At 52.7% G+C, this 23,955-nt stretch overlaps 1 protein-coding gene and 1 long non-coding RNA gene across 2 annotated transcripts; both read left to right on the top strand.

The window, feature by feature from the left end:
- Nucleotides 1–1,365: 1,365 nt before the first annotated feature.
- On the top strand, nucleotides 1,366–19,262 carry LOC308176945 (uncharacterized protein; the record flags this gene model as incomplete). Its single annotated transcript, XM_080553435.1, has 7 exons — nucleotides 1,366–1,403; nucleotides 2,855–3,052; nucleotides 3,682–3,794; nucleotides 4,104–4,159; nucleotides 4,443–4,664; nucleotides 5,224–5,323; nucleotides 18,967–19,262. 7 exons carry the CDS (start codon nucleotides 1,366–1,368, stop codon nucleotides 19,260–19,262), a joined length of 1,023 nt encoding a protein of 340 aa, XP_080409561.1.
- A 3,551-nt stretch (nucleotides 19,263–22,813) lies between these two features.
- On the top strand, nucleotides 22,814–23,600 carry LOC308177428. The gene is made up of 3 exons (XR_013939106.1): nucleotides 22,814–22,869; nucleotides 23,016–23,078; nucleotides 23,246–23,600. It is a non-coding gene; the product is annotated as an uncharacterized lncRNA (long non-coding RNA).
- The last annotated feature ends 355 nt before the right edge of the window (nucleotides 23,601–23,955 follow it).

Here is a 23,955-nt window from a genome sequence, read left to right as displayed (position 1 = left end):
TCCCACAAACGGGAAGAAACCCAGTCGTATGCCCAGCACTCACCTGAGCCCTCTAATCCCCTAATCCTTCACCAAGGAGACCCGAGCACTACCTGGGGCCACGGGAATTGGAGGGGCCCTGGGGTGGGAGAATCGGCTCCCAGCACTGCTGTCAAGTCCCTTTGCTTTTTGGCTCATCCCAAAGCCCTGCCAGGGCTTTCTGATGTCGGTTCCCCTGGCTTGGGCACCAGCAGTGTTGCACCATCCCTGCTTCCCAAGCCACCTTTCTCCAGAGCTGCCTCTGCTTTGAAGAAAACCCTGACCTCAAGCTGTTGGCGTGGGCAGTTTGGAGAGAAAAGTGGCTGTGTGCAATGAACCGGGTGAGAATTGGGTGAAATATCCCTGCTGGCAACAGGAGTGGGGGGCTCTGAAACAGATTGAGAGCAGCCCCATCGAAGCTCAGCACCAGGAAAAGGTAAATGGGGGGCACACCCTGCCTGGGGGAGCACCAGAGGGCACAAGATGCATGGCTGGTGCAGTGCTTACCTCCAGCACCCTAAAGGCACACTGGCTTGTTGCTGAGGCTGTCAGGAGTACACACGTCAGGGAAGGACCATGCAAACCCCACGTCACCCCACTCGCCTTCTGCATCCACCCAGCTATGTCCTGTGACTGTGAAGGGAGCAAGAGAAGAATGAACATGTGGGTGGTGTAAATGAGGGAGGATGAGTCCCACCCCTCATCTCTTCCTGCTCCCATGATCTCCAAGTCACTACTGGGCACCTCAGACCCCACATCCCACCCTCAGCCCAACGAAGCTCCCACCACCTCCCACTGGCCACCACCTCACGTGGGCCAGTGCAGAGATCTCACAACTTATTGCACCAATGAACTGGTTTTTTTTGTTTGTTTGTTTGTCTTCCAGGGGTGACACCAAGCACCATCTCTGCTCATTCCTGCCTCCACACCAGGGCTCCAGATGCCACCTGCCCCATCTCCGGCCAGCCTAGGGTGAGAGCTGCGGTGAAAGCAGCTGGAGCTTCACCCCAGCTCCTTCCCCAGACTCATCCCCCTCATCCCTCAGCTCCTCCAGCCACTGATGCCATTTGTCTGCACAGCACTTGGGGCAGCAGAGCTGAAGCCGTGGCAATGCCCTGGGAGCCAGTGCAGGCTGCGCTTTGGCAGCGGGGATGCCCGAGGTGACCCTGCCCAGGGAGCTCCTCCTTGCTCTCGGCACAAGGCAGCGCTTTCTGCCTGCCTCCATGGACCAGAGCTCCCAGGAAGACGTTGGGATGAGCATTGTGAGGAGCTGCAACATGAGCAGGAGGGATCCCAGGGGGATGAGGCCTTTTTTTCCTGCCCAGTGCAATTCCCAGCGAGCCGGAGATGGAGCAAGAAAACCAGTGGGAGGCTGAAGCCAGCAGGTACGAAGCATCCCAGGTACCACACCGTGCCCAGGGGGACTCAGCCCCGCAGATCCCACAGATGCTTCAGGAGAGATGTCGGAGTTATTGATGCAACAACGCTGGGAGAGGAGGAATACGAAGCTCAAGCCACGGCTGAAGCTCCCATTTAAAGCATCTCCTGGAAGATGGATGGCACCAGCCCGCACCACCACGTTTGCTCGGGCTCCTGGCAGAGTCAGGTCTTCGTGCCAAGGTCTTGGGGTCTTCTCCTTTGCTGGTTTGCAGCTGGGATGGGTTTGCAGCTCCCAGGGCTTGGAGGCAGCCCTGGGCAGCAGCTGGGGAGGAGCTGGTGGCCCTGCCTGTCCTGCTGTGCCACCTAGTGGGACACCAGCCCCGCTCCCAAGGGGCACAGTCCTGCTGGGGCAGGGGACTCTGGCTCAGCCCACTACAAATCACCCGGGGAAAGCCTCATTTTATCCCCACTTATCCTTCTGCAGCTTGTGTCCCACAGCCCTTTCTGGTCCCCCCAGGGGGAGGGGACACAGGATCAGGTCCCTTCAGGACTGGGATGCTCCAAGTCCAGCCCTCCCATCCTGCGTTACGTGTATGCCCCCAGGAGGGCCAGGAAAACAAGAGAAAAGCCTCTGACCCTATTGCCTGGCTACTTTCAGACACGACCTGGAGAGCAGCACTCGTGTTTGAGGGCCCTGTGTGTCCATGGGTCCTTCCTGCAGGGGCTGGGGCACCCTGGGGACTGCAGCTGCACCCACCAAGGCAAGGAACAGGCAAGGCAGGGCGAGGAGGCTGGCCAGACACCTCAAATGGGGCAAGAAGCTGCCCATTTGGGGCCTGTGGGCCAGGTGGGAAGCTGCGATTCCTTGCAACCAGCTGGGGCTTTGGCTGGAGGCAGGGCTTGCTTTCCTGCAGCTAACAGCATGCAAGTAAAAGCTGGTTTATTGGCTTTCTGAGCTACAGCAGGTGGAGTTCAGCTTTGAGGAGTAGCTTCAAAACCGAGAACGTCTGCTGTGAGATCTCAAAGTGAGATGCTGCCACCCTAAACTCTTTGTTTCAGGGTCTCCTACCAGCGAGATGCCACGCAGGTGGATAAGATTTCTTAAAGCTGTGACTTCAGAAAGAAGACAGATTTCTAGCCTGTTCCACCCCATTATCAGGCACCTGTAGAGTCCTCACACAGGAAGCCTCAAAGCTGCCTCAGGAAACACCCTGACGCTGCCATCAAGAAAGAGTTTGCCAAAAATGCCACATGCTGCTTCTACAGCTTCTGAGGGCAACTTTTCCTGATGCTGATGGCTTCAGCTTTTTGGCAAGAAATGCTTATATTGTCACCCAGAGGGCTGCTGAGTGCTTGCAGGACCCTTCCCCTGGGCTGGTCCATGGCTCCTGTAATTAACACCATCCATCATCAGCGGGGACAGGGCTCATCAGGAGGTGTGATCAGGTTGTACCAGCAATTGCATTGCTCCTAAGGAGGGTGGGGTGTCCCTTTTGAAAAATAGCCCCATCGTTAGATCTGAAGCATTAATTGAAAACCAAGCCCGGTGGACAATCCCTTCAGAGCTGACTGATCTCTCCAGAGCTTTCACAGATTTGCTGGAAGAGAAGTGGAGATGTGTTGTGCCTGGAGAAGACAGTCCTGCCCCTTTAAGGTTACCCCAAGGCTATAGGAGGTTTTGCAAAACATCCTGAACTTTTCTTTGAAGCTCATTTGGGCTCATGGTCCTCCAGGGCTTTCCCGTTCCTCCTCTAAGAAGATTCATGAGCTCTGCCACAGAGTGAAGGGCACAGCTGTCCTCGCTGGATTATACCCACAGGGAGGGCGGACGACAATTAATAACGCTCATGAGCAAGGAACAAAGCAGGGGCCGGGGAAGGAATCAATTAAGCTGCCTCGTAGCTGGGTGGCATTTGGGGGAGGACACGGACGGCTGTGAAATATGGGCAAGGTGCTGCAAGGCTCTGCTCACCCCCCCTGCAGCAGGCTGCGGTGCTGGAGGGGGGACACTGCGGGAGGGAGCCCCCAGCCCGGGTTTGGGGAGGTCTGGGGCAGCCTCTTACGCACAAACACCGACCCAGGAGGGTCCTGCATGACCTTCAGAGCACTGAGCTCCCACCTACCAACACATCTCCAGAGCCGCCGGGTGCTTCAGCGGGTGTTTAACACACAAATGAGCTTCCATACTGCTCCGGTTCCAGCTCTGGGGGTGTTTGCCAGGGACCAAGTCCTCCCCAGGGCGATAGCAACCCGGGGATGTGCATTAAATGCGCTGTTTTACAGGCAGCAGGTGACTGCCTCCAGCAGCGCAGCGAGAGCTGCTCAGCAAAGCCGCCCCGCGGCCGCAGGGACGCACCGGGGGAGTTCGCCGGGGACTCGATGTTCGCTGCCACCAGGTACGATGAAATTAGTTGGACATATCAGGGGAAATGCACATCTTCAGGGCTTCTGAAGGAGGAGGGATTCTTGGAGAAGGACGGGTTTGTGGACCCGGGTTCACAGGGCTCTTTGGGCAGCGGGACGCGCGCTGCTGGCACCACACGGCTGGGTTTGGGACTGGCTCTGCAGGGCAGACAAAACCCATCCCTCAGTCGTGTGTGGAGCCGAGCAGCACGAGTGCCCGCGTTTCGATGGCAGGAAGCCTCATCTGATGGCTTTCAATAACACAGCGTTGAAATATCGAGGCAATATGGTTTTCGTTTCAGGGTGTTCACTGCGTTTGCTGGGCGCAGAAAGACACAGTGGAAAACAAAGGCGGCTGGTAGGTGACGTGCTATTAGAGCCATTAATCACCATTAAGTACTAATAGCTGCACACTGCCTCCCGGTGATACAGGTACTGCAGCCACCAGGAGAGCACTATGCAGCCCTGACCTGGGGCTCCAGGACAGCTTCACGCTCTGCTCGGCTGTCAGGAAGGGCTTCAGCCACCAACCGTGGCTGCTCCCAGCCTCTGCCCCAACACACACATGCTGGAGCTGGCCCAGCATCCCTCCAGTGCCCTCCAGTACGAGGGTCCCTTTTTCCACTGCCCCTCTGTGGCAGCTTTGTCTGCAGGAGCACGCGACGACACGGCTCCATCTTCTCGAGCTCTTCTCCCAGGTGCTGGAAAGCTGCTGCCAGGTCCCCCAAAGCCACCTCCTCTCCAGCCTCTCCCGATATCGGGAGCCCCAAACTGGGCACTGTATTCCCCAGCTGCTCCCCCAGCCAGATCTTGTCACCTGCAAAACCAACGAGCGTCCGTCTGTCCCCTTCTCCCTGTTGCAGGTAAGGACACCCTGTGGGAAAACCCCACAGCTCGGACCACCGAGGAGCCCCCCCTACCAGCATGATCCACGGGTTCCTTCCCTCTGGGCACAGTGACGGGATGTTTTTTGTACAGTAAGATGAATTGGTTGATACTTCCCATTCAAAAGCAGACAAATCAAGTGACCGAAGGTGGTCAGGTAAATCTAACTACAGGCACACGGAGGCTATTTCTGTAGAAAGGTGAATTTTTAGGCTCCCCCCAGCCACCCACCACCCATCCTTTTGTACGATGAGGACAAGAGCAGCATATTTTTCAGCGCACAGCCCTGCTGCGTGCTCACTCCCACAGCAGCCCAGCAGATGGCAGGTCTGTGCAGCAGTGGCTGGAGCAGGGACAATCCGAGGTTGAAAAGAAGAGGCTGAAACCACTCTTCTCCCACTGAAAGTAGCTCCCAAAGCTCTTCAAAGTCTTCAGTGCACTCCCAGGAAAAGCATGTCAGTGTTTCTGCTGCTTGCTGCATGTCTTCTGAGCTCCTGAAATTTATGTATTTATTTTTTTGTTTGCTTTTATTTCCAGCCTCTCTGCCAGTGGAGGAACGTCAAGGTCATATTTACATTTATTAGATTCATCTTAATAGGAAGGACAGGAGCTACCAGAGAGCTACGGAGGAGGGCAGGTGAACACGCTGCCCCTCCTGTCCCCTCGTTACCATGGGTCACAGGGATATCCGTGCCTGGTCATTGCCTCGGCTGGGGACTGCTGACATGTCCTTGTCCCACTTGTCCCTCCATGGCGCGAAACGTCATGCTTGGAAATCTCATCCACAGCAAAAGCTGGGGGGCTGCAAGAAATTTTGGGGTTTCTTAAAGGGGTTGGGCTTGGGAGAGAGGCATAACATTGCCAAACATTTCTGTGTATGTGCCCTCACCTTGCCCTAGCCCTCTGTCTGCGGTGGCTTGAGACTCCCCAAAAAGAGAGGAGCCCCCCTTCAGGAGACACTGGTTCCTCTTCTTAGGCAGGCTCCTGCCTGTGAGCCAAGTGCCTGGCACTTGTGGGGCTGCTGGTCATGGATGTGGGAGCCAAAATAGCTTCTGAAAACAGGGATGAGCAATGCATGGCGTCTGGGGCTGCAGTGGGGAGAGGAATGGCACAATATCCAGATCCCCTGACTCGCTCCTCTGCCTGGAGCTCCAGCCATCCCCATCTGCCAAGGGTTTAAATCTCTTCTGCCTGCCTTTAGGTGTTTATTCTGATTCAGTAAGCAGGCTCCAGGATGGCTTCAGCTGTACCCGAGCACCCCGACGAGTGGCACAAGGCTTACAGCCACCCTGCAGTCCCCCCGGGGCAGCTCCTCCTGCCTCCCAGCTGCAGCATCACCATGCGGGGCAGAGCCGTGTAGCTGATGACAATTCCCCTACAAAAAGCTGACGCTGCATCCAGGGCATGTTTAGAAATTAGTGTTGAAATGTCACCGAGCTTTGGCATGAGGACGCATAGCACAAACCCGTCATCAAGTGCTCCAGCTCCTGGGGTTGCCGCAGCCCCAGGAACGTGTGAGGGGATGTGGGAAAGGGCTGGGAATGTCGTGGGGACCCTGCTAGCTACCTACTGGGGGAGCCGACGGGAGCTTCGGGATACTGAGACCTGCTGTATGAGTGCCCGTGGCAGCTCTTCCCCCCGAGGGGTTCACAGCCCAGAGGAGACACTGGAGGCTTTGGCTTGAAGTGCTCGAAGATCAAAGCCTGCCTGCAGACCTTCATCCCAGCGGGCAGCGGGCAGAGGGGTGGGCAGACAAAGAGGCAGCAGACGCGGTGACCTTTGCATCCTGCGCCAAAGGAAGCGGGAAGAAAAATGCCAGCCCCACCAGGCTGCTTTGCCTCCAAACCCACTGCTCGCTCCTGCTGCTGCGCCCCTTCAGAGGTGCCGAGAGCCGGCGCTGGCCTTGATCTGCGCCCGCAATTTGTTTCAGTTGCTTTATTTTTAGGTTTGTGCGAAGGAAGAAAGTGATAAATAAATAAATAACCTCCCGCTCCCACCCCCAGCATCCCAGATCATGGCAGGCTCCTTGTAGACTCAGCTCTGCCGGTGCACGAGTTTTCCTGTGAATTCCCCCCATGCGATCCACCTCCACCTAGAGTCCTGCTGTGCCGGGGGGCAGGACACGGGTTTTCTCATCCCGTATTTCTGGGAATGGGGCACAGACTTTCAGGGTGGAGGGGCTGCAGCCTCGGGAACACACCTTGCTTCCCCCACAGGTGTTAGAAACCTTCACTCTTTAACCTGCATCACAGCCACTGCCACCCGCCCGGGGTTTTTCGAGACCTAATGTCTTGCAGGCTGCAGATAAAATATATAAAAAAAAAAAAAGAAAGAAAAAAAAGTCCCTCTCTGCATGCTGGCCTGTAGGAAATAAAGGGCACAGCCCTCCCTCTGCAGCAGCTCTCAGGTAGCTCCTGCCTGCACTGCAGCTCCCCTCACATCGCTGTTGCAAGGTGTTGCTCACGCATTTTAGGATGCCTCCAGTGTAATAAATAAGAAATGATTTGATGCCAGCAGTAATTAGTGCTCACCCTCGCTGGGGAGGAGGCAGGTCGGTCCGGGTACCTGCTGGAGCACCTCTGCTTCATCCCAGCGGCCAGACGGCGCGTGGGGGATGCAGCAAGGGGCCCGAGCTGCCGCCAGGGAACCCTGCCTGGGATGATTTTGTGAGCAGGAAGGAAACGCGCTGTGCAGAAGGGGCATGAGGTTCATAAATCAGCCACTGCGGATGGCGCCGGTGGCGTTTACAGCTCCCCCAGCGCTGCCGGGGAGCGATGCAGAGCCTGTGTCCAGCTCGGCTCCCAGAGCATTTTGGCACCTCCTGTCCCTTCTCCGCTGCCAATTCCCACCCCAAACCCTCCTTTCTTAACTGCACAGAGCCACCTTGTCCCGCTGCCCTCGTCAGGGGCCGTGCTCAGCCCCCTCCACCTCTCCTGGTGGGGCTGATGGAGACGGCTCCCACGGGTACCTGGTTATCTCCCGTACCTGGTTATCTCACACGGAAGCAGAAGCAGCTCTTGGACTTACAGCCTGTAAGCACTTCACAACTCCCTATCTCCCCACAAGGAGACTTGCTGCCCAGCAGATATTTTCTCAGATCTAATAACTTCAGAGAACACCGGGTAACCCCACCTGCGCTGGCCGTTTCTTTCCTAGAGCTTTGACAGCGTTGGAGCCATTGCAAGCCAATATTTCTCTAACATGCTGTGATATCACTTACATCCTGCTAAAATTAGGGCTTTCTTCCGAGCATGCAGACAGAGCTGGGTCAGGGAAGGGGTCAGCTCCTCGGGGAGTATCTGGCACCATGGTTTGCAGCAGCATGCAGGAAGGAGGACAGGGGAGGAGCAGGAGGGCCGCCTTCTCCAAGCCCAGCTTTCAACCGGGGCCCCTGCAAGCAAGCAGGTGATTTTTTTTATTTATTTTTTAATCTTCCACTCAGTTGTCTTGTTGGACTATATTACCAGGAGAAAAGTGCATCATCATCAGTGTATCAGCTCCTACCTCCTCCCCGTGCTGTGGTGCTGTGCCCTGCTCAGGCTCACGTCGTATTCTTGCAGAGCACCCGGTCCTGAGCTGGGGTTTGGCCAGGAAAAATCAAAATATGGTTCAATGTGGGAAAATGGGAGACTCCTCAGCCTAAGCACAAGCAGAGAGAGAAGGTTTGAGCCGATTAAGCAGAAATCAGGGGTTGGTGTGGTCTGGAAAGAGTGAAGGAAGAAGGAACCTTTGCACCCTCCCAGACTTTTCGCGCAGCCCAAGCAGATCATTGTGTTGGGGTTACTGGAGTTCTGTGCTTCATGGTGCCCTTTAAAATGGAAAAAAAGAGCAGATGTCATTTTAAAGGAAGAAAATGCTGCCCTGAAGCCAGGAAATCCTGAAGTATCATAAGAGAAGGTCAAATGGAAACACTTAAAGAAATGTCAACAGATGTCCTGCCACTTTCAGAGAGGATTCCCCTCGTGTTTCGGACTAGAGCTATCTGTCAGATTTGACCTCAGTTTGCAGTTACCAAGGCCTCTCTCCTCTCCCTTCCTTTCTGGACAAAATTCCCTGCAGACAGAGGTGTCACACAGCTCTGAGGAGCAGCCAGCCCAGCTGTGTGCCCCAGCTCCACGTCCTCTGTTCTGTGTGGTCTGCTGCAGCTCCCTCCGCTGGCGCTGCAGGGATGCTGATGTCCAGGGCAGGACAGTTAATGTGGGCTGTGTTTTGATCTCCTTTACACCCAAGAAGCAAGGCGTGATGACTTTCCCCATGCCCAGGTCCATGGGTAGTGTTCTGAGCAACACCTGCCTTCAAGGAGAGGTGCTACTTGCTGTCCCCGAGCACATGCAGCTAGGATGCCCAGGGCTTGGTCCCACCAAGAGAGCTGCAGGGGAAGAACATGGTCTCATCTTGCCCAGGGTACCTGGCATTTCACTCTCAACCACAAGTCTGGGAGTTTCCAGGAGGAGGAGAAACACTGTGAGTCCCCAGAGAGATGGCTCCCTGCAATGAAACCACTCAATCAAAACGAGCACTGCAAAATCCACATTTTGGGAGCATTTAGTCCCTTGGCGCTCGGAGCATGCCAATGGCAGACAGCTTACAGCTGCTTCTGAAAGCCAGGGATTAGCCTAATTTAGCACGAGCTCGGATATCACTGGCAAAATCTGATTACAGGGATGTGCCAGGCTCATTGATCACTTCAAGTGGCACTGCAAAAAGTTGGGCCGACTGCAGCGTGCTCCCGCCCCGCGCTGCTTTATCAGGGGAACACGATTCTCCAGTTAGCTTGTATTGACGGAGCCCAGCGCTGCGCTGACAGCAGCGGGAGCCTTGTTTCATATTAAAAATATACTTTGTGTTTACTGGAAATAATAAAAGGCGATTCCAGAATTCTGGATGGAAATGTACTAGATCCTGAGTTTTTTTCACAGCAAGTGGGATGTCAGAGCCTGTCGGACCCCATAAGGCTGTGGTGGGCTGGGGAACGGCTAGGCAGCATCTTGGCAAGGCTTGGATTCATGGCTTTAGATGGAAGGCATCCTGGCCTCCTTCCCCCTTTCCTTTGCTAACATTTTCCCTGCAGAGAGGGCGATGGGGAAGGAGAGCCCCTGCGGAGCTCTTTTGTAGGACTGAGGGCAGCACCTCCATAGGTGTGCCCTGGGAGGAGCGGAGCACCTTGCCCCCATGACACCCAGCACTTGAGCCCACCCAGTCAGGAAAAAAAAAAATAATCTGTCAATATTGGGATAGTAGAAATTGTTTTCAGAGGGCTTTTTGCTCCCCTGGGGCAGGAGGGCTGTTACAGCCTTGTTTGTGCAGCGCCTCTGCACAAGGAGCAGTCCCCCATGTGCACCCATCATTTGGGAATTCCCATCATCTTGCAAAACCTTCCAACTTGTTGCCCTGCAAAAAGAAGAGAACCAGACAGGAAAACATTTAAAAAGCTGAAATAAAGCCTAGCCAGTCAGTGACCCTCTTGGTACTGAACCAAGATGCATTTTGGATGAGGAGCTGTTTTATAGATGACGGGCTGCTGCCTGCTCAGACGGGCATCCTGTGGCATGAGGGAGCCGATGAGGATGGAGCAGCTCCATAATGGATTTTCCTGTGTGTCACTGCAGCTCCTGCAATGTCCAACGAAGCAAATGATTGCATCTGCAGCATCAATCATTTAGTGTCATTAGACAAGGGGCTCTGCCTCAAGATGTGAGCATCTCCTGCGTGGGAAATGAGCGGCTCAGCTTCACCTCGTTGCTGATGCATCAGCAGGGGACCCATTATCCTGTGACAGTGGTCTCCAGCTGGCATCGCTCCTGCCTGGAGGAAACCAAGCCCGCAAGAGCTCTCCTTGCTACCCAGACGTGCTCATGCCAAATTCCCCGGCAGGAGCAGCGGGGAGAAATCCTGGCAGGCTGCTCCCCAGGGTGGCGCTGAGCCTTGAGATCTGGGCATTTAATGTTTGGATTGGAGATGTGCAGGGTGCCAGGGGGCTGGGGGGGGGGGGGGTTCAGCACCCAAAGAAAAGGGCAGGAGTGTCCGTGCTGGTGTGTGGGCAAAATGGGACTCAAGGAGGCAAATCTGAGCCTAACGTGGGCACGAAGGGATGGACAGCAGCACCCCTGATGTGTGCCAGGCTCGCCTCTGGGCAGGATGATCGAAATCCTGGGTCCTCTGAGCAAGTGCTACACGCTCCTTTGCTCCCTGCTTGAGCCCCAGAAATAAACTTTTCTAATTACAGCAGTTGCTGAATGAGGTCAGTAATTATTCACAGCCCTGGAATAACACGTCCCCGCGATCAGACCGTCGCCATCCATAACGGCACGGTCCAAGGCATGAGCTATCACCCGGAGGTTTGCTCTCCTGGGGAAGCTCATTTCCATGCAGAACTGCTCCTCGTGCAATACGTCTGCAGGAGCGATCGCTGAACACCTCCGCTTCAGGGAACGGGACCAAAAAAGTGAGCAAAAACTATCGATCTGGCTTTAAGCAGAGCTGTATCTATTAATCTGGGAACACTTATCACTGGGGGTTGACAAGAACACGAGGTTCCTGAGGCCACATTGACAGTCCTCATCCTCTTGGGCAAAGCCCAAGGACCAGGGAGCCCCTTCCAGCTTTGTGGTGAGCACCCAGCGAGGCAGGGAAGCTTTGCAGGAGGCTACGTCCCTGCGCACACATATTACTCCTGGCATCTGACAACATAGATGGGAAGGATAACACACACACAAAAAAATCATCCTGGGAAGCCCCAAGGGCATTTTTCATCTTATCCCCGTGAGCCCAGGCTGGCTGTGCTGTTATTAAAGGTGAGAGCACGGTGGCTTTTTGTCTCCCCAGGGGGATTTATTGCTTTGTTATTTTTGTCTTTCAGTAAACCAAAAATGACATGATGGAGCTCAGGGCTGACCGGGATGGGGGAGCTTTGCAGGGATTAAAAAAGCAGCAGAGAAACTCCTTGCTGGTTGAATATAATTTTCATTATTATTATGTTTTTTTTTTTTTTTTGATAGTGTGGGCACTAAATCTCCTTGCAAACAGCAAGGGGCATGGGGCTGCAAACTTACATCTGAGCCCAGGTGGTCTGGGAGGAGAAGGGGGCCCAGCCTCCAAGCCACACATCACCCCCTCATCCCCACCTTGGCACCTGCCCTGAGAGCCTCAGAAGCACAAAAAGGTCTTGGCCAGCTTCTTGTTTTATGCACGAGTGAAGTCCCTGGAGGAAACGTTAAGGTATTTCGGCATGCTGTGCGAGCTGAGGACACTCCCGGTGACCCCCAGGTGTGATCTCCAGGAAGGCAGAAGGGAGGCAGAACGGCGGCGCACTGGTTTGTCCCTGCCTGCCTGGCTCTGTGGTTCGCACCCAGCTGCCAGTGTGCTAGATGAAGCAGTAAGCTGCTGACAGGCAGGTAATAGAAGGGCTCGGCAGGGTGCTGGCAGCCCTGGGTGCGCCCTCTCCCCAGCACGTGCTGCTGGTTCCTTCAGCAGGTCCGTGACAAATTCCCAAGAAGAATAGATTGAGGTGTCTGGTGGCTGTGGTGCTGCCCTCTGAGTGGCAGCCCTGGCCTGGAGCACATCGGCTGCGTTGTTTGATATCAGTTGTTTGCAAACCTGGAGCAAGCACCCTGTCCTCCCCAGGCCACAAAAGGTGTTAGATAGGACGGGTCCTGGGACAGATCTCTGAGAGGACAGACCTCCAAGAGGACAGACCTCCGAGGCAGACAGCAGGAAGCTGAGGGATGTGAATCCAGCCTTGAATTTGACTCTGCCTTTCCCACCACCATGCTATTTATTGCGGAAGGGCTCAGATGTCCCCCTGACACAAGATGTTGGCCAGACGGCGCTGTGCATTTGCACTTCTTGACCATGCCAGCCAGATGGGGCAGAGCACTCAAGGCCTTCGCCATAGGGGCAGAATAATTTCTTCACATTTCCAAGGTCGTTCAGGTGAACCTCAAGGTACTGATGCATTTCCTAGCCTGAAAGAGTCTCTTTTCCAAGATGAGATGTACATTCACCATGCATTTTTCATCAGACCTGTCTATATTCATTAATTGGATGATACGTCCTAGTTGCTGGAGATTGGAGAGCTCAAGGGATTTGGCAACGACTCCTCTGCTTTTAAAGTCCACGGTTACTCCCCTGGCTCAGCAATGGCTGGGAGAGGAGAGCAGTGAGTAGCATGGAAAGTTTTGCTTGTTTTTACCTCTTTGTAGTAAATATCCTTCCTCCGTGAGCTGAGAGGTGATGGTCCATAGGGGAACAACCCCACCTCTGACTAGGGAAGTGGCTCCTGCCATACTGGGGTTGATAAATACGACAATCCATATCCTATTTATTTTACAACAAAGAGAGTACCTCAGCCCTTTGGAGATCAAAGCATTTTAGTGTGCGACTGAAAAAATCCAGCGTTTATAATAATCCCAAAATAGATTTCCTTGGGCAGTGGTTGCAAGCTGCTACTCCCACCCAGCTCATCAGAGTAATGGATAAGTGTCAAGTCAAGGAGGAAGGGCTGTGATTTAGCTGGAAAGTTAATGAGAAAGTAGGAGGTGTGGCTGGTCGTCGTTGTGATTTTTTTGTTTTGCTGCCCTACCTTGGACAAAAAAAATCTCATTTCACTTGAGCTGCTCTTTGCCACGACCAAAGATGCAATGCACTTTCAGGAAAGAACCTAGCCCCTGCACAAACCTTCCTCTTTCTTTTTCTTCTTGTTTTATGCTCTCACCAGCTGGAGCTTTGCAACCATCTGCTGGAACCAGCAGCAGGTGAGGGACACCCGGGTGACTCCCGAGCAGCAGTCCCTGTCCCCAGCCACCACCGAGAGCCATTTGTCTTGTGCTTTTGCGAGCATGAAATTCAAGGTGGCAGCTCGACATGCAGCAGCAGGAGGGGATGGGCTCCCCCCTTCCCTCATGGCACCTCTCCTCTCCTCCAGGAGGCCTGGGAGAGACATCACGGCTGTGCCCCTGGTCCTGTTGGTCCTGTTGTGTCCTGTTGGTCACACCAATTTCCAGGTCCACCACGCAGCCTCCTGCCAGCCCCTTGCCAGCCCTGCTGGGACATGGGTCCCAGTCCCCCCAGCAGGATCAGATCCAGCCCTGCCCCAGCTGGGAGAGTGGGACAGGGCAGGGGCAAGCCAAAGACCAGGAGATGGGGATGGGCCTCCTTTGGTTTAGCTCTGCAGCCACCCAGCAGTGCCATGACACTTCTTTTTTTTTGAGGTGAGGGATACTTAGGGTATCGAAGGAGTGTTTTTCTTTTATATATACACCTAGAAAATAAATAACTCTGCAGTCAAAGACTCCTTATCCTTCTTCCAGTTCTTTACGATCCTCTGGGACTCTAATCATGGTCCCCGAACTGACTTTAGCCTCCTGACCCTAACCCGGGGATGCCTGCCAGCCCCAAGTAGTTGCTTTCTACCACCCCAAACCCAAATATTATCCTTCAGGACCCCTGCGCTTCTCACCACAACCCTTGCCATGGGACGTCTAAGGCCAGACCTGGGTGCACTCCAAGATCTGCCCACCTGTGGCTGGAGCTCTTTCAAAACCCAGCCAGAGCTTGGTTCTCCAAAGGGTGGTTTGCCCCAGAGGGTCCCAAGGCCTTGTTACTTGGCAGTAGCTGCTTGTCCTGGCCACAACTGGGCTTTTCCAAGAACTGTCACCGATGTTCGAGGTGGGGATGGCTTTGGTGTGGCTGTGCAGGACGTTGGCACCCATGGGACCAGCTCCTGGCTCCGCGAGGCAGGAGGGGCGGAGGGGTGCGTGGCAGCTATTTATATCTTAAAATTAAACCATCAGAAGAAATGTGGCGTGAAAGCCTCTCTCTTCCTCATGCACTATTTAGGAAGTCAGGGCTGCAAAGCGTCAGCCGTTCGGGTTTGTATTCCCCAGCTGTTATGGGGGAAATGCTGGGGGGGGGGAAGAACACGATGGATGTGTCCAGGCATTGTCCTGGCTCGGCACAGACCCAGGTGCTGGGGGTGCCAGGATACCCTGCAGCTCCCACATTCCCCCCTTTTATTCTTTCCAAATGTAAAGGTTGGGAGGATTTGTGTCTGACTGAGTGCATTTGTTTTGTGGGGGTGCAGGCATGGTCCTGAGCCCGGTACGGCAGCATCTGGGTGATGCACAGCAGCTTTTCTACAAAGACCTCCCACGAGCTTTTTATTTTGCTCCCCAGGGAGCAGGGTCTCTGAAAATCAGGCATCTCCAAGCATCCCAAACCGGGTTCCCCAGAAAATGCAGCCCTGGGAATCCCCGGTCCCTCTGCAAAACACAGCCCTGTACCTTGCCCCACTGATTTTGTGGGGTCAGGCTCTGCTGTGACCTCCACCAGCACCAAACCCAGGATTTCCCCAGCCAAGAGAGACCTTGAGAGGCTTCAGCAGTGGTGTCTTGTGGATCCTGCTGCTTTGCTGCAACACGGGAAACTGCTTGCTTCTGTTTGCATATATTAGTCCTGTGATGAATTGCACTCTCTGAATTTTTTTCCCTGCTGCTCATGCTCATGGCTGAAGTAGGAAGCTGTCTCTTTTGATTTACGCATCCTCTTTATGTGGGGTGGAGCCCGTGATTCAAAAACCCATTTGCTCAGAGACTTCTCTGCCTCATTTTGCTTTCGCCCTGGGTTGTGGTCAGTGTTTGAAAGGTCACGGGGGGGGGGGAGTGACCTTCCCCTGCCCCGTGCTCTGTGCTGCAGCTGCTCAGCAGGGCACCAATTAGCGCCGATCCTCAAGTTCAACAACATAATACCCACGCAATTTCCCGAGCGCTGCCTTTTCCGGAGATTTTGGTTTCAAAGGCATTCCTCTGCGGTCAGGAGAAATGCTACAAAAACATGAGATGTGAGCACTCGCTTCTTGTTTGCTCGCATTTCTCTGTGCCTCGTTCACTGCGAGGTCTCCAGGGTGTTGGTGGAAAGAGATGGAAAGAGAGCAGCGAGCGTCTGCTGGGGATGGGGGCAGCCTGGGAGGTGCTGTCTTTACAGATTTTTCCTTTTTTCTTGTTTATTTTTAATGCTTCTCACCAGCTCTTCCAGCATTGCACGGTGCCTCTCGCCTTGTGGAGGCTGCATTGTTTTGTGGTGCAGCACTCTGCCTGCAGCAAGAGCTAAGTCCTGCGTGAGATGCTGAGCTGGGGGGGTCCCAGGGAAAGGCAGGAGCCTTTTCCGTAAAGATCAAGGTCTTTCCTCAGCGAGGTCCCTTTGTTACCCATGTCCCTACCCTGGAGCAGAGGCCGTGCATCACCTCCGCCGTGGGGAGGCCGGTCCTGTCTGCTGGAGCCCCGATGTGCCCCCACGTGCTGTGTGGGTCCTTGTGCTGTCCCCAGCATTGCAGCGCCCAGCAGCTCAGCAGATCAGTAATATTCATGGCGAGTGACTCCCCACGATGGGGCCGTGAAGATTAATGGCTCTGGCGTGTGCCTGCTCCATGTGAGCACCGCTGAAGGGCACCTATGGAGCGAGCTGATAAAGGTAGCTTAATGGGATGAAGGGTATCTCTCCTGATGAGGCTCAAGCAAGGCAGAACAGCCCCTGCATGCCGTGCATCGTGCCCTTCCCACGAGGGCTTTGCCCAGCACCTCTCAGCGGTGGCAGCCTCGACCTGTGACTGCATCTGGCAGCATCACCTGTGCCATCCTCCTGGTGCTCGCCTTTGTCTCCCTGTCTGGGTCATTCCTGCGGGAAAAACACCTCTGTTCGCCTAGAAACCCCCTCCCTGCCTTTTTCCCATCTGCCCAAAGGTTTCTCCGTGGGGCTCTGCTTTTGCTCCTGCCTCTGCCATCTGCTCGTCCCGCTGCCGTCGTGCCTGCCCTGCAGAGAGCCGGGAGCAGACCCAGGGCTCCTGGCGGCCGGCCGCCTCCTGGCACACTCGGGCTTTCTCCTCCATCAGGGCTCCAAGTCGGAGATTTTCTCTTTCAGCATTTACCAAACAGCTTCGGAGTTTGCTTTGCAAAATGTTTTGCTATTCCCTCTTTTGTCTAACCAAATGTCAGAGAGCCGTAATTTCCCAGGAGGCAGGATTTTTTTCTGTCTGCCCATCCTTCAGGCCGGTGGTTTCAGGGCTAACACAGAGCTTTGTGGGGTTATTTGTGGAAAAGTCTGACTCCTGGTCTCAGTTTTCTGGCCAAGCAATTCTTTACTGCTTTTGTCTGTGTTCTGGTTTCTCCGGAGGATGGGGTGGGCTATTGCCACTGAGGCCTGAGATGCTTTATAGGTTCTTCAATACTGCCCGTGCTCAGCTGGAGCCCAGAATCCTGGGCTTGTGCACAAGTGACTGCAAACAGAAATCAGAGGTGCAAATAGAAATAAGTTCCTACTATGCTTAATAAACACATAGTTATAACAAACACTAGTATTGCCTTAAGTGATTAAAACCAAACGCTCCACATAAGCCTAAATTCTTCTCAGTGTGATCTCTGTAACACTTTTTGCAAGTCATTCATCTCTGGATAGCAGCAGTATGTACTTATGCACTAGCAAGGAGAAATACCAAAGCAAAACATCCCGGTCACCTCATTTCAAGAGAAATTTTCGTCTGTCTTTAAAAGAAAAAAGGATTCTAGATACTATATCCATTGATCCTGACATTTTGTATATTAGAGTTTAGAGAATTTAAGAGATATTTAAGAGATATTTTAAGAGATATTTAGAGAATATCCCTTTTAAGGCATTTCAGGAAGATTTTGGGGCTTTATGAGCACACCACCTCCCAGCTCACTTGAACCAGGATTTTTTTCCCCCAAGAATAAAGCACAAATTGAAACTGAAGCCAGAAGCCATGGCCTTCTCTTGAACTGAGTGCTGTGATCTACTGACCCAAGAAGTAAATATTGGTTGAGGTGCAGCCACAGCCGCTGTTCAGTTGTAAGAAAACTAAATGGGTCTCCAGCAGCCAAGGAGTCGACGCAGATGTTTCTGCCTGACCTGCCGCCCTGCCAGCGCCGGGTGTCCTGGCTTGAGACCCGACGTGTGTGTCAGTGTGTAGATGTACAAATGTCAGGCCACCAAATCCATCTCTGCTGATGCGGGCTTGAATTCAGCAGAGCACTTTCCACCATCTGCTTAGCTCGTCTGTGCATCCCTCACTCTGGACAGCCATACCCCTGCTGGCTGGTGGGACCCGAGCCCATAAACCACCTCCTGCACGTGACGTGCTGGTGGCCAGCAGGGCTGCTTTCTGGGTCTGACCACAGCTGCATCAGTAAATCAAGCCCAGAAACCTTCCTGGTCATAAGCTGTTGGAAATCCAAATCCTTTGGCTTTCCTTTTTCAGGGGGTCTGGAAGAGCCCCTCGCATCAAGCTGCAGGATTGCAAGGTGGGGACGGGGGTGTCAGGGACTGTGGGAGACATCATGCCCTGTTCTACGCCTCCGCTCCTGAGTCCTGCTGCAGAACCCCTGCAGTCCTGGGCTTGCCCTGCAGCCCTCGAATTGTCCCTTGCTCTAAGTCCTTGCATGAGAAAATCGAGGTAACATTTCGCATGCAAAAATGTGCTGCTCAGTGGCAGCCACCCCACTGTGCTCGAGACCGAAATGTCAGCTGGCAATAAAAATATTCCTGTAAATACTGTTTATTAACAGGAGAGGCATTAAACACATCTCATGCACTGTGCTTCTCCGGGCTGGTGGCTGAAATGTTAACGGGATGATGTCCTGCCCTCCCGCTACAAACTCGAGCTGCCTCCTCCCTCCTCACCGGGCTCTGGCTGTTTAATCTGATTTTTCTCGGTCTGCCGAGATTTACAAGCACATTTTTACTCAGCCGAGCAGTTGGGCTGTGCCATGAATTTTTAACCCCCCCGTGCCTCTTTCCAGCTCTCATGGCAGCTTCTGGGCTGCATGTGGTCCTTCTGCTCGGCCAAGATTTGGTGGACAAACCCAAAGGCTTGGCTGTTTTTCTCCCACCTTTCTCCTGCTGAGGACCTGGGACCAAGCCTTGGCCTCGCTGCTGATGGCATTTTAAATTTCTTTTTATTCTTGACTTTCCTTTTGTTTGTCCCAAGTCATTGGTGGTTTACTCAGCTTGAAGCAGCCCCCCCTTATAACCTGGCATCCTGGCCAGAAAACCAGCAGAAATACTTTTATATGATTTTTGAAGAGCTCTTCTCACCAGAAGGGAAGTGCCAAACATTGCACTGTGGGCCCCATTTACACACACATCTGCTTTTTATATGCATTAAACTCCGTGCTAACACCTGCCAGCAAGATCGTGCCTAGCTTTTATAGGAACTGTATCAGCATGTGAGAAATAAGTGATAAATTTTACCTATAATTTTTTTTTTTCCAGGGTGCTTGGAGAGGTCCTGCACCGGCGCCAGCCTTGACTTTGTGCGAAGGGATTTTTGTGCTGCTGCATTTTGGGCATGGCAGAGGATGCTCCAGCAGAGGAATGTGAGGTTTTCCAGCTCCCATGCGCTGCTGCTGAAGGAATTCACCGGCAGGGATGAGGCAGGAGCTTGCCGGCACCAATCCTGCTCCCCTCCACGCATCCCCAGGAACTCCCTGCAGCACCCAGCTCCTTCGCGCCGAAGGATGCCAAAGGCACGAGATGCTGCAGATAGCAATGGGCAAGCCACAGGGTAAAGTTGCTTCACCTCAGGGAAAGTAAAGCATGATGAAAGCTGCAAACCAGCTGTGTTTTCCCTTCCCATACGTGTATGCTTATGTGGCACGATGCTATGTGTTTATTAGTGTCTAGCCAATAAATATTAACTTTATCTTTCACTGAAATGTAAAACTTGAAGTCATTGAAACAACACGATAAGGTCAAAACCAAATTATTTATTTTGTGTGTTGGAAGCCGTGTTTGGCCCCAGATATCCAGCACAGCGGTGTCAGAAGACTTTTTTTGATTTTCCTCCCTCTCGGTGGCTTTTTACAAGATGTTCTAGCTTCCCTGGCCCTCCCGCCTCTCCAGTGGAAAACCATTCAGTGGGAAACACCATGGTCGTTTTTTCCTGAGGACTAACTGCACAATAAATGCTGCCTCATCCACTGAGCAGGTTTTATTGAATTACAGGGCAGGCAGTGTGCGGCTGTTTCTGCATCTCGGACAGCACGTGGGTCCTGCTGCACCTCCTCGCTGTAATTTGCCTTCCGTTCCCGTGGGTAATATATAATTACTGCAAAATTACACAGCACTAGCTGGTAAAATAATGAGATTTAGCTAAGAGTTGGGTCTTGGTTTGTCCTCAGTGATGTGTCTGCTATCCACGGGGTCTGTAGCCAGTCCCCTGCAGGTCCCTGTGGATGCTCTCGGTCGTGAAAAACACGAGGGCTGCCCAAAAGTTTTGGCTCTGCAGAAGAGGGGGTTGTAGCACCTCACCCATCTGAGCCCCTCACAGTCCCAGTTTCCAGCTCTGCAGCAGCAGGACAAGGCTCTTGGGTCCCCGCAGCGATATTCCCAAGGTCTGTGCCCGCTCCCTGGTGCCACTGGGCAGCTGCTCCTGGCCCCCAGCTCCCGGCAAGTTTTGGGATAAAAAAATCTTGGGTTAGAATAAAACCCAGCATTAGAAATAGTTGGAAGCACTGGCCTTGGCCGGGTGAGGTGGGTCCCAGGGGATCAGTACTGTTGATGTCTAATAAGAGAGCATGGAAAAAAGCATTAAACAAACAGAGGAGCAGCTTAATTTCCCTGCAGTGCTTAGGCTGGCGCTGCCTGTAACTAATGGGGGTTAGTTATAGACTGTAATATGTTTTCCTCATGTAGGCAGAGTCCCGGTGGGTTTTCTGGGTGTTAATATCATCGGAACTGAGTGATTTAGTCTCAGCCGAGCAGAAGACGATCTCTCTCCGCCCTCTGTGCTCACGAGCCCCATCCATCCTTACGCACGGATCCTGCCTCCCGCCTGTCCCGTTACCCACCAGTGGGTGAAACTTTTCCTTTTAACACCACGCTCTTTTCTGACTGATGTGAGGTTTCTGCGAAGTTCATCGATCCCAATCTCGTGGAGCTTGGAAAATAGACATAGATCATTTTAATTGCCAAAGAGGAAAAACGAGTTTATTTGACATAACTCAGGCTGCAGCATTCCTTTGGTGGAGCATCGGGATCATTATGTCAATTAAATCATTGTATGCATTAAACCAAAGCAGGCTTTTTTTCCTCCTTGCTGGCTGCACAATGACTTATTTGATCAGATACTCCGGTGTTTGAAATGAAAACGAGCATTTCCAAGTTTCCTAAGTCCTAACCATTACAGCTGCCCCCCCGAAAACGTGTCTGCCATGCCTGTGGCTCAGCACCCTGTGGGGGCAGCATCTGTGGTGGCTCTTTGGTAGCTTTGGGATGGGAAAAAGGTTCAAAAAATCTTGGTATCAACTTATTTATGGTGCAGCCATTGGCTGCGCTCGGTGGTATTGATCCTCAGCATCTCAAAACCCAAACACTGCAGCATCTCCAGGCTGTTCTGGGAGCCTGCCAGCTCCGCACTGGTGGGACTGGGTTGGTGCTCCAGGGCAGCTGGTTCCGTGCCACCCCTCTCTGCCACCAATACCAACAATTTATTACATCTATGTATATATTAAATCACATGTGCCTGAGTTTCTGAGGCAGCCTGGGAAACCTCTGCATCACTTTTGCAGAGCCGAGTGGTTGACTGCGGTGTTTTCTGAAGGGTGTTCCCAGGACTCATGGTAAAACCAATGTGGTTCTTACTCGTGTGTCTCTCTGTCACCTGGGGAAACGTGCAATGGGAAGGGCTGATTTTCCTGCTGGCAATGTTTTCATTGCAGGAGCCTTCCCATGCCTGATGGAAGAGGTTGAGTGAGCTCGGCAGCAGCACTCCCACAAGGAGGATCTATCGGAGTGCAAGATGGGAGGCAGGAGAGAGCACTGGGCTTTTATGTTTTCTTGGGGATTTTTCCCTTGATGGCCAATAAAAGAGTAAAAAAAAGTGTTTCCTTGCATGAGGCATAGCTCCAGCCATAATCTCAGGGGTGCTCAAGGGAGCAGAGGTGAGTAGGGGATGCATCCCAGGCAGGGCAGGGGTCTTGTGCTAAAAACCCCATCCAGGAACAGCTTTGAAGCCTGCTTGAACACCAGAAGCCCCTCCAGTTTTCCTGGCGTGATGCTGGTTCCAAGGGCTCTGCCAGGCCCATCCCACCACACCTCAGCGGATCTGGTGCCTGGATCACTGTGTTTTCCCTGCTGGACCCGTCCTGAGCATTATTATTTGGGCCATGCTTCCCGGGTTTTAAATTATTCTGTCTCAACTAGCTGATGGCATTTGTTACATGTCATGCAATGTTCCTGGTAATTAATTGGTATTTAATTAATTAAGGGATAATGGCATTCAATTAAGGGATGCCTGTGGAACACTGTCACTGGGTAATTAATGGCTTCCTGCTGCTTAAGCAAAGCTGAGGCGCTTGTGGAAAATAAATAGAGGAGAAGCTTAGATGTTTGTTCCCTTGGCAGGAGACTGGTCGTGTCCCAGAGCTCTCGGATTCTCCAAGACCCCATTTCCAGACCCTTGTCCAGGGCGAGCCAGGCTTTTCCCCCCAGCACATGTAAACTTGAGATTGCTGCCACTGACATCCAGGAGCATCCTTTCTGGTAGAAAACAGGCCTCGTCTCCTCTTGGCTTTGGAGCAGAGCATGGAAAAAATGCGAATTTCCTGTGACATGAAGACAAATGAAAATGGATTTCTTGAGCCAAACAGCGAACCCAGTCATGGCTGGCTCTTCCAGCAGCAGGCATCCGTGGTGCAGAAGTGCCCCTTCCATGCTGCTGCATTTGAAGAGATGCAACGTGAGCATTGCCAGAAATTGTGGTGCCTTTGTTCCCTGACAGCTTGCAATAGGTTTTCCCTAAAAAGCCCTAAGCCGTTTTTGTTCCGAATTCACACTTCCAGCTGAGAACTGCAAAACAGTTAAGGGGGGAAAAATGCAAATTGGCCTTTCATGGGTTGATTGCTGATGCCTCCTCTGGAGGAATTGCTTGCTGGATCTAATTGTTTAGCCCAGGAATGTAATGACACTATTAATAATTTACTGTTCCTTTACACTGGCTCCTTAAATGCATTGTGCTTTCGTTATTTTCCTGCACTCCTATATAACCAATTTTTTCCATTCTAATTCCTTCACATATTTCAGTTCCACTTGGGTAACAGGACCAGAATGCAAGGGAGCTCTGGGATGGAGGAAGGCCAAGGGAATTTCCACTACAAAGTTAAAGCCTATGAACTGGTATGGTTAACCATTTCTTTGTCATTTCGTCCCATGTGTGTTTCTGAAAGCATGTGTGTGTTCGTGCCAGCATTTGTGAGATGCACCTGTAGTCACTGATCTCTCAGCATTTTTGGGTTGTTTTGGATGAACCTTGTTTTTTCCAGTGGAGGTGTACAGGATGGACGTGGTGGAGCTTACACACTTTCCTGAGACCTCTGGGATGGAAGGTAATGTGGAAATGGAAACTCTAATTACAGATCCAGCAAGCTCCACTTTCTAATTAATTGCAGATTAAGTTAAAAATAGAACTGGCTATGTAAAATAAACCTAAAAGCCCCAGTCTACCTGGTTACACAATACCCAGAACAATGATCTCTGCTGATGTTTAATTCAGGGTGAAAATGCTCCAGGTGTGGTTTTTGAAGACACGCAGAGCGAAATGGGGCCAGTTCTGCTGGGAACCACTCTTCACATCCTAATGTGGGGCTGGTGGCCATGCCCTGCTCCATGCCTAGGAAGGGGCTCCCCAGTCCCCCCACTGCACCCCCTGCCGTAGGCAGAAGGCTCATCCATCAGCTCATGGACACCACTCATCAGCCTGGAGGTCCCAAAATGCTTTAAAGCCCAACTCGTGCAGTTCCCAGGGCAAATCCCACCTCTGGAGCAAGGACACAACATGACTCTCCCTGTGGATCCAACAGTGCTGGCTGTTCTTCATCATTGTTTCCCAGGCAGGGTTGCTGTTTTGCCACAAACCTCCCCACAAATCCTCTGAAAAGGTCACTTGTGTGGGCCGGGGCCCAGTTTAAGAGCATGTCATTGATCTTTTTTGTGTGCACTGAGCTGCCTTGTGCTAAGATGGGCAAATTCTTTCACTCCTTAGCATTAGTAACTAAAGCAGCGACTGCAGGCATGATGGATGCCATCAAAGAGCACCAGGAAGAAGGAAGAAGGACATCCAAGGCCTTCTGCCAAGAACAAGCGTCTCCTTCCTTCCTTCCCAAAAGCCAGTCTGCCCCAACCACTGAGGAATCAGTTTTGGGGCAGAACTGGCACTGCTCACAACTGGAGGCTGATCAAGGCACGTGGAAGAACCTAGGGTGG

The sequence above is a fragment of the Anser brachyrhynchus genome (genome assembly GCF_964034855.1).
Source record: "Anser brachyrhynchus genome assembly, chromosome: 13".
Taxonomy (NCBI): domain Eukaryota; kingdom Metazoa; phylum Chordata; class Aves; order Anseriformes; family Anatidae; genus Anser; species Anser brachyrhynchus.
Note: the sequence above shows the minus strand (reverse complement) of the source record. Positions and strands in the feature narration are given on the sequence as shown.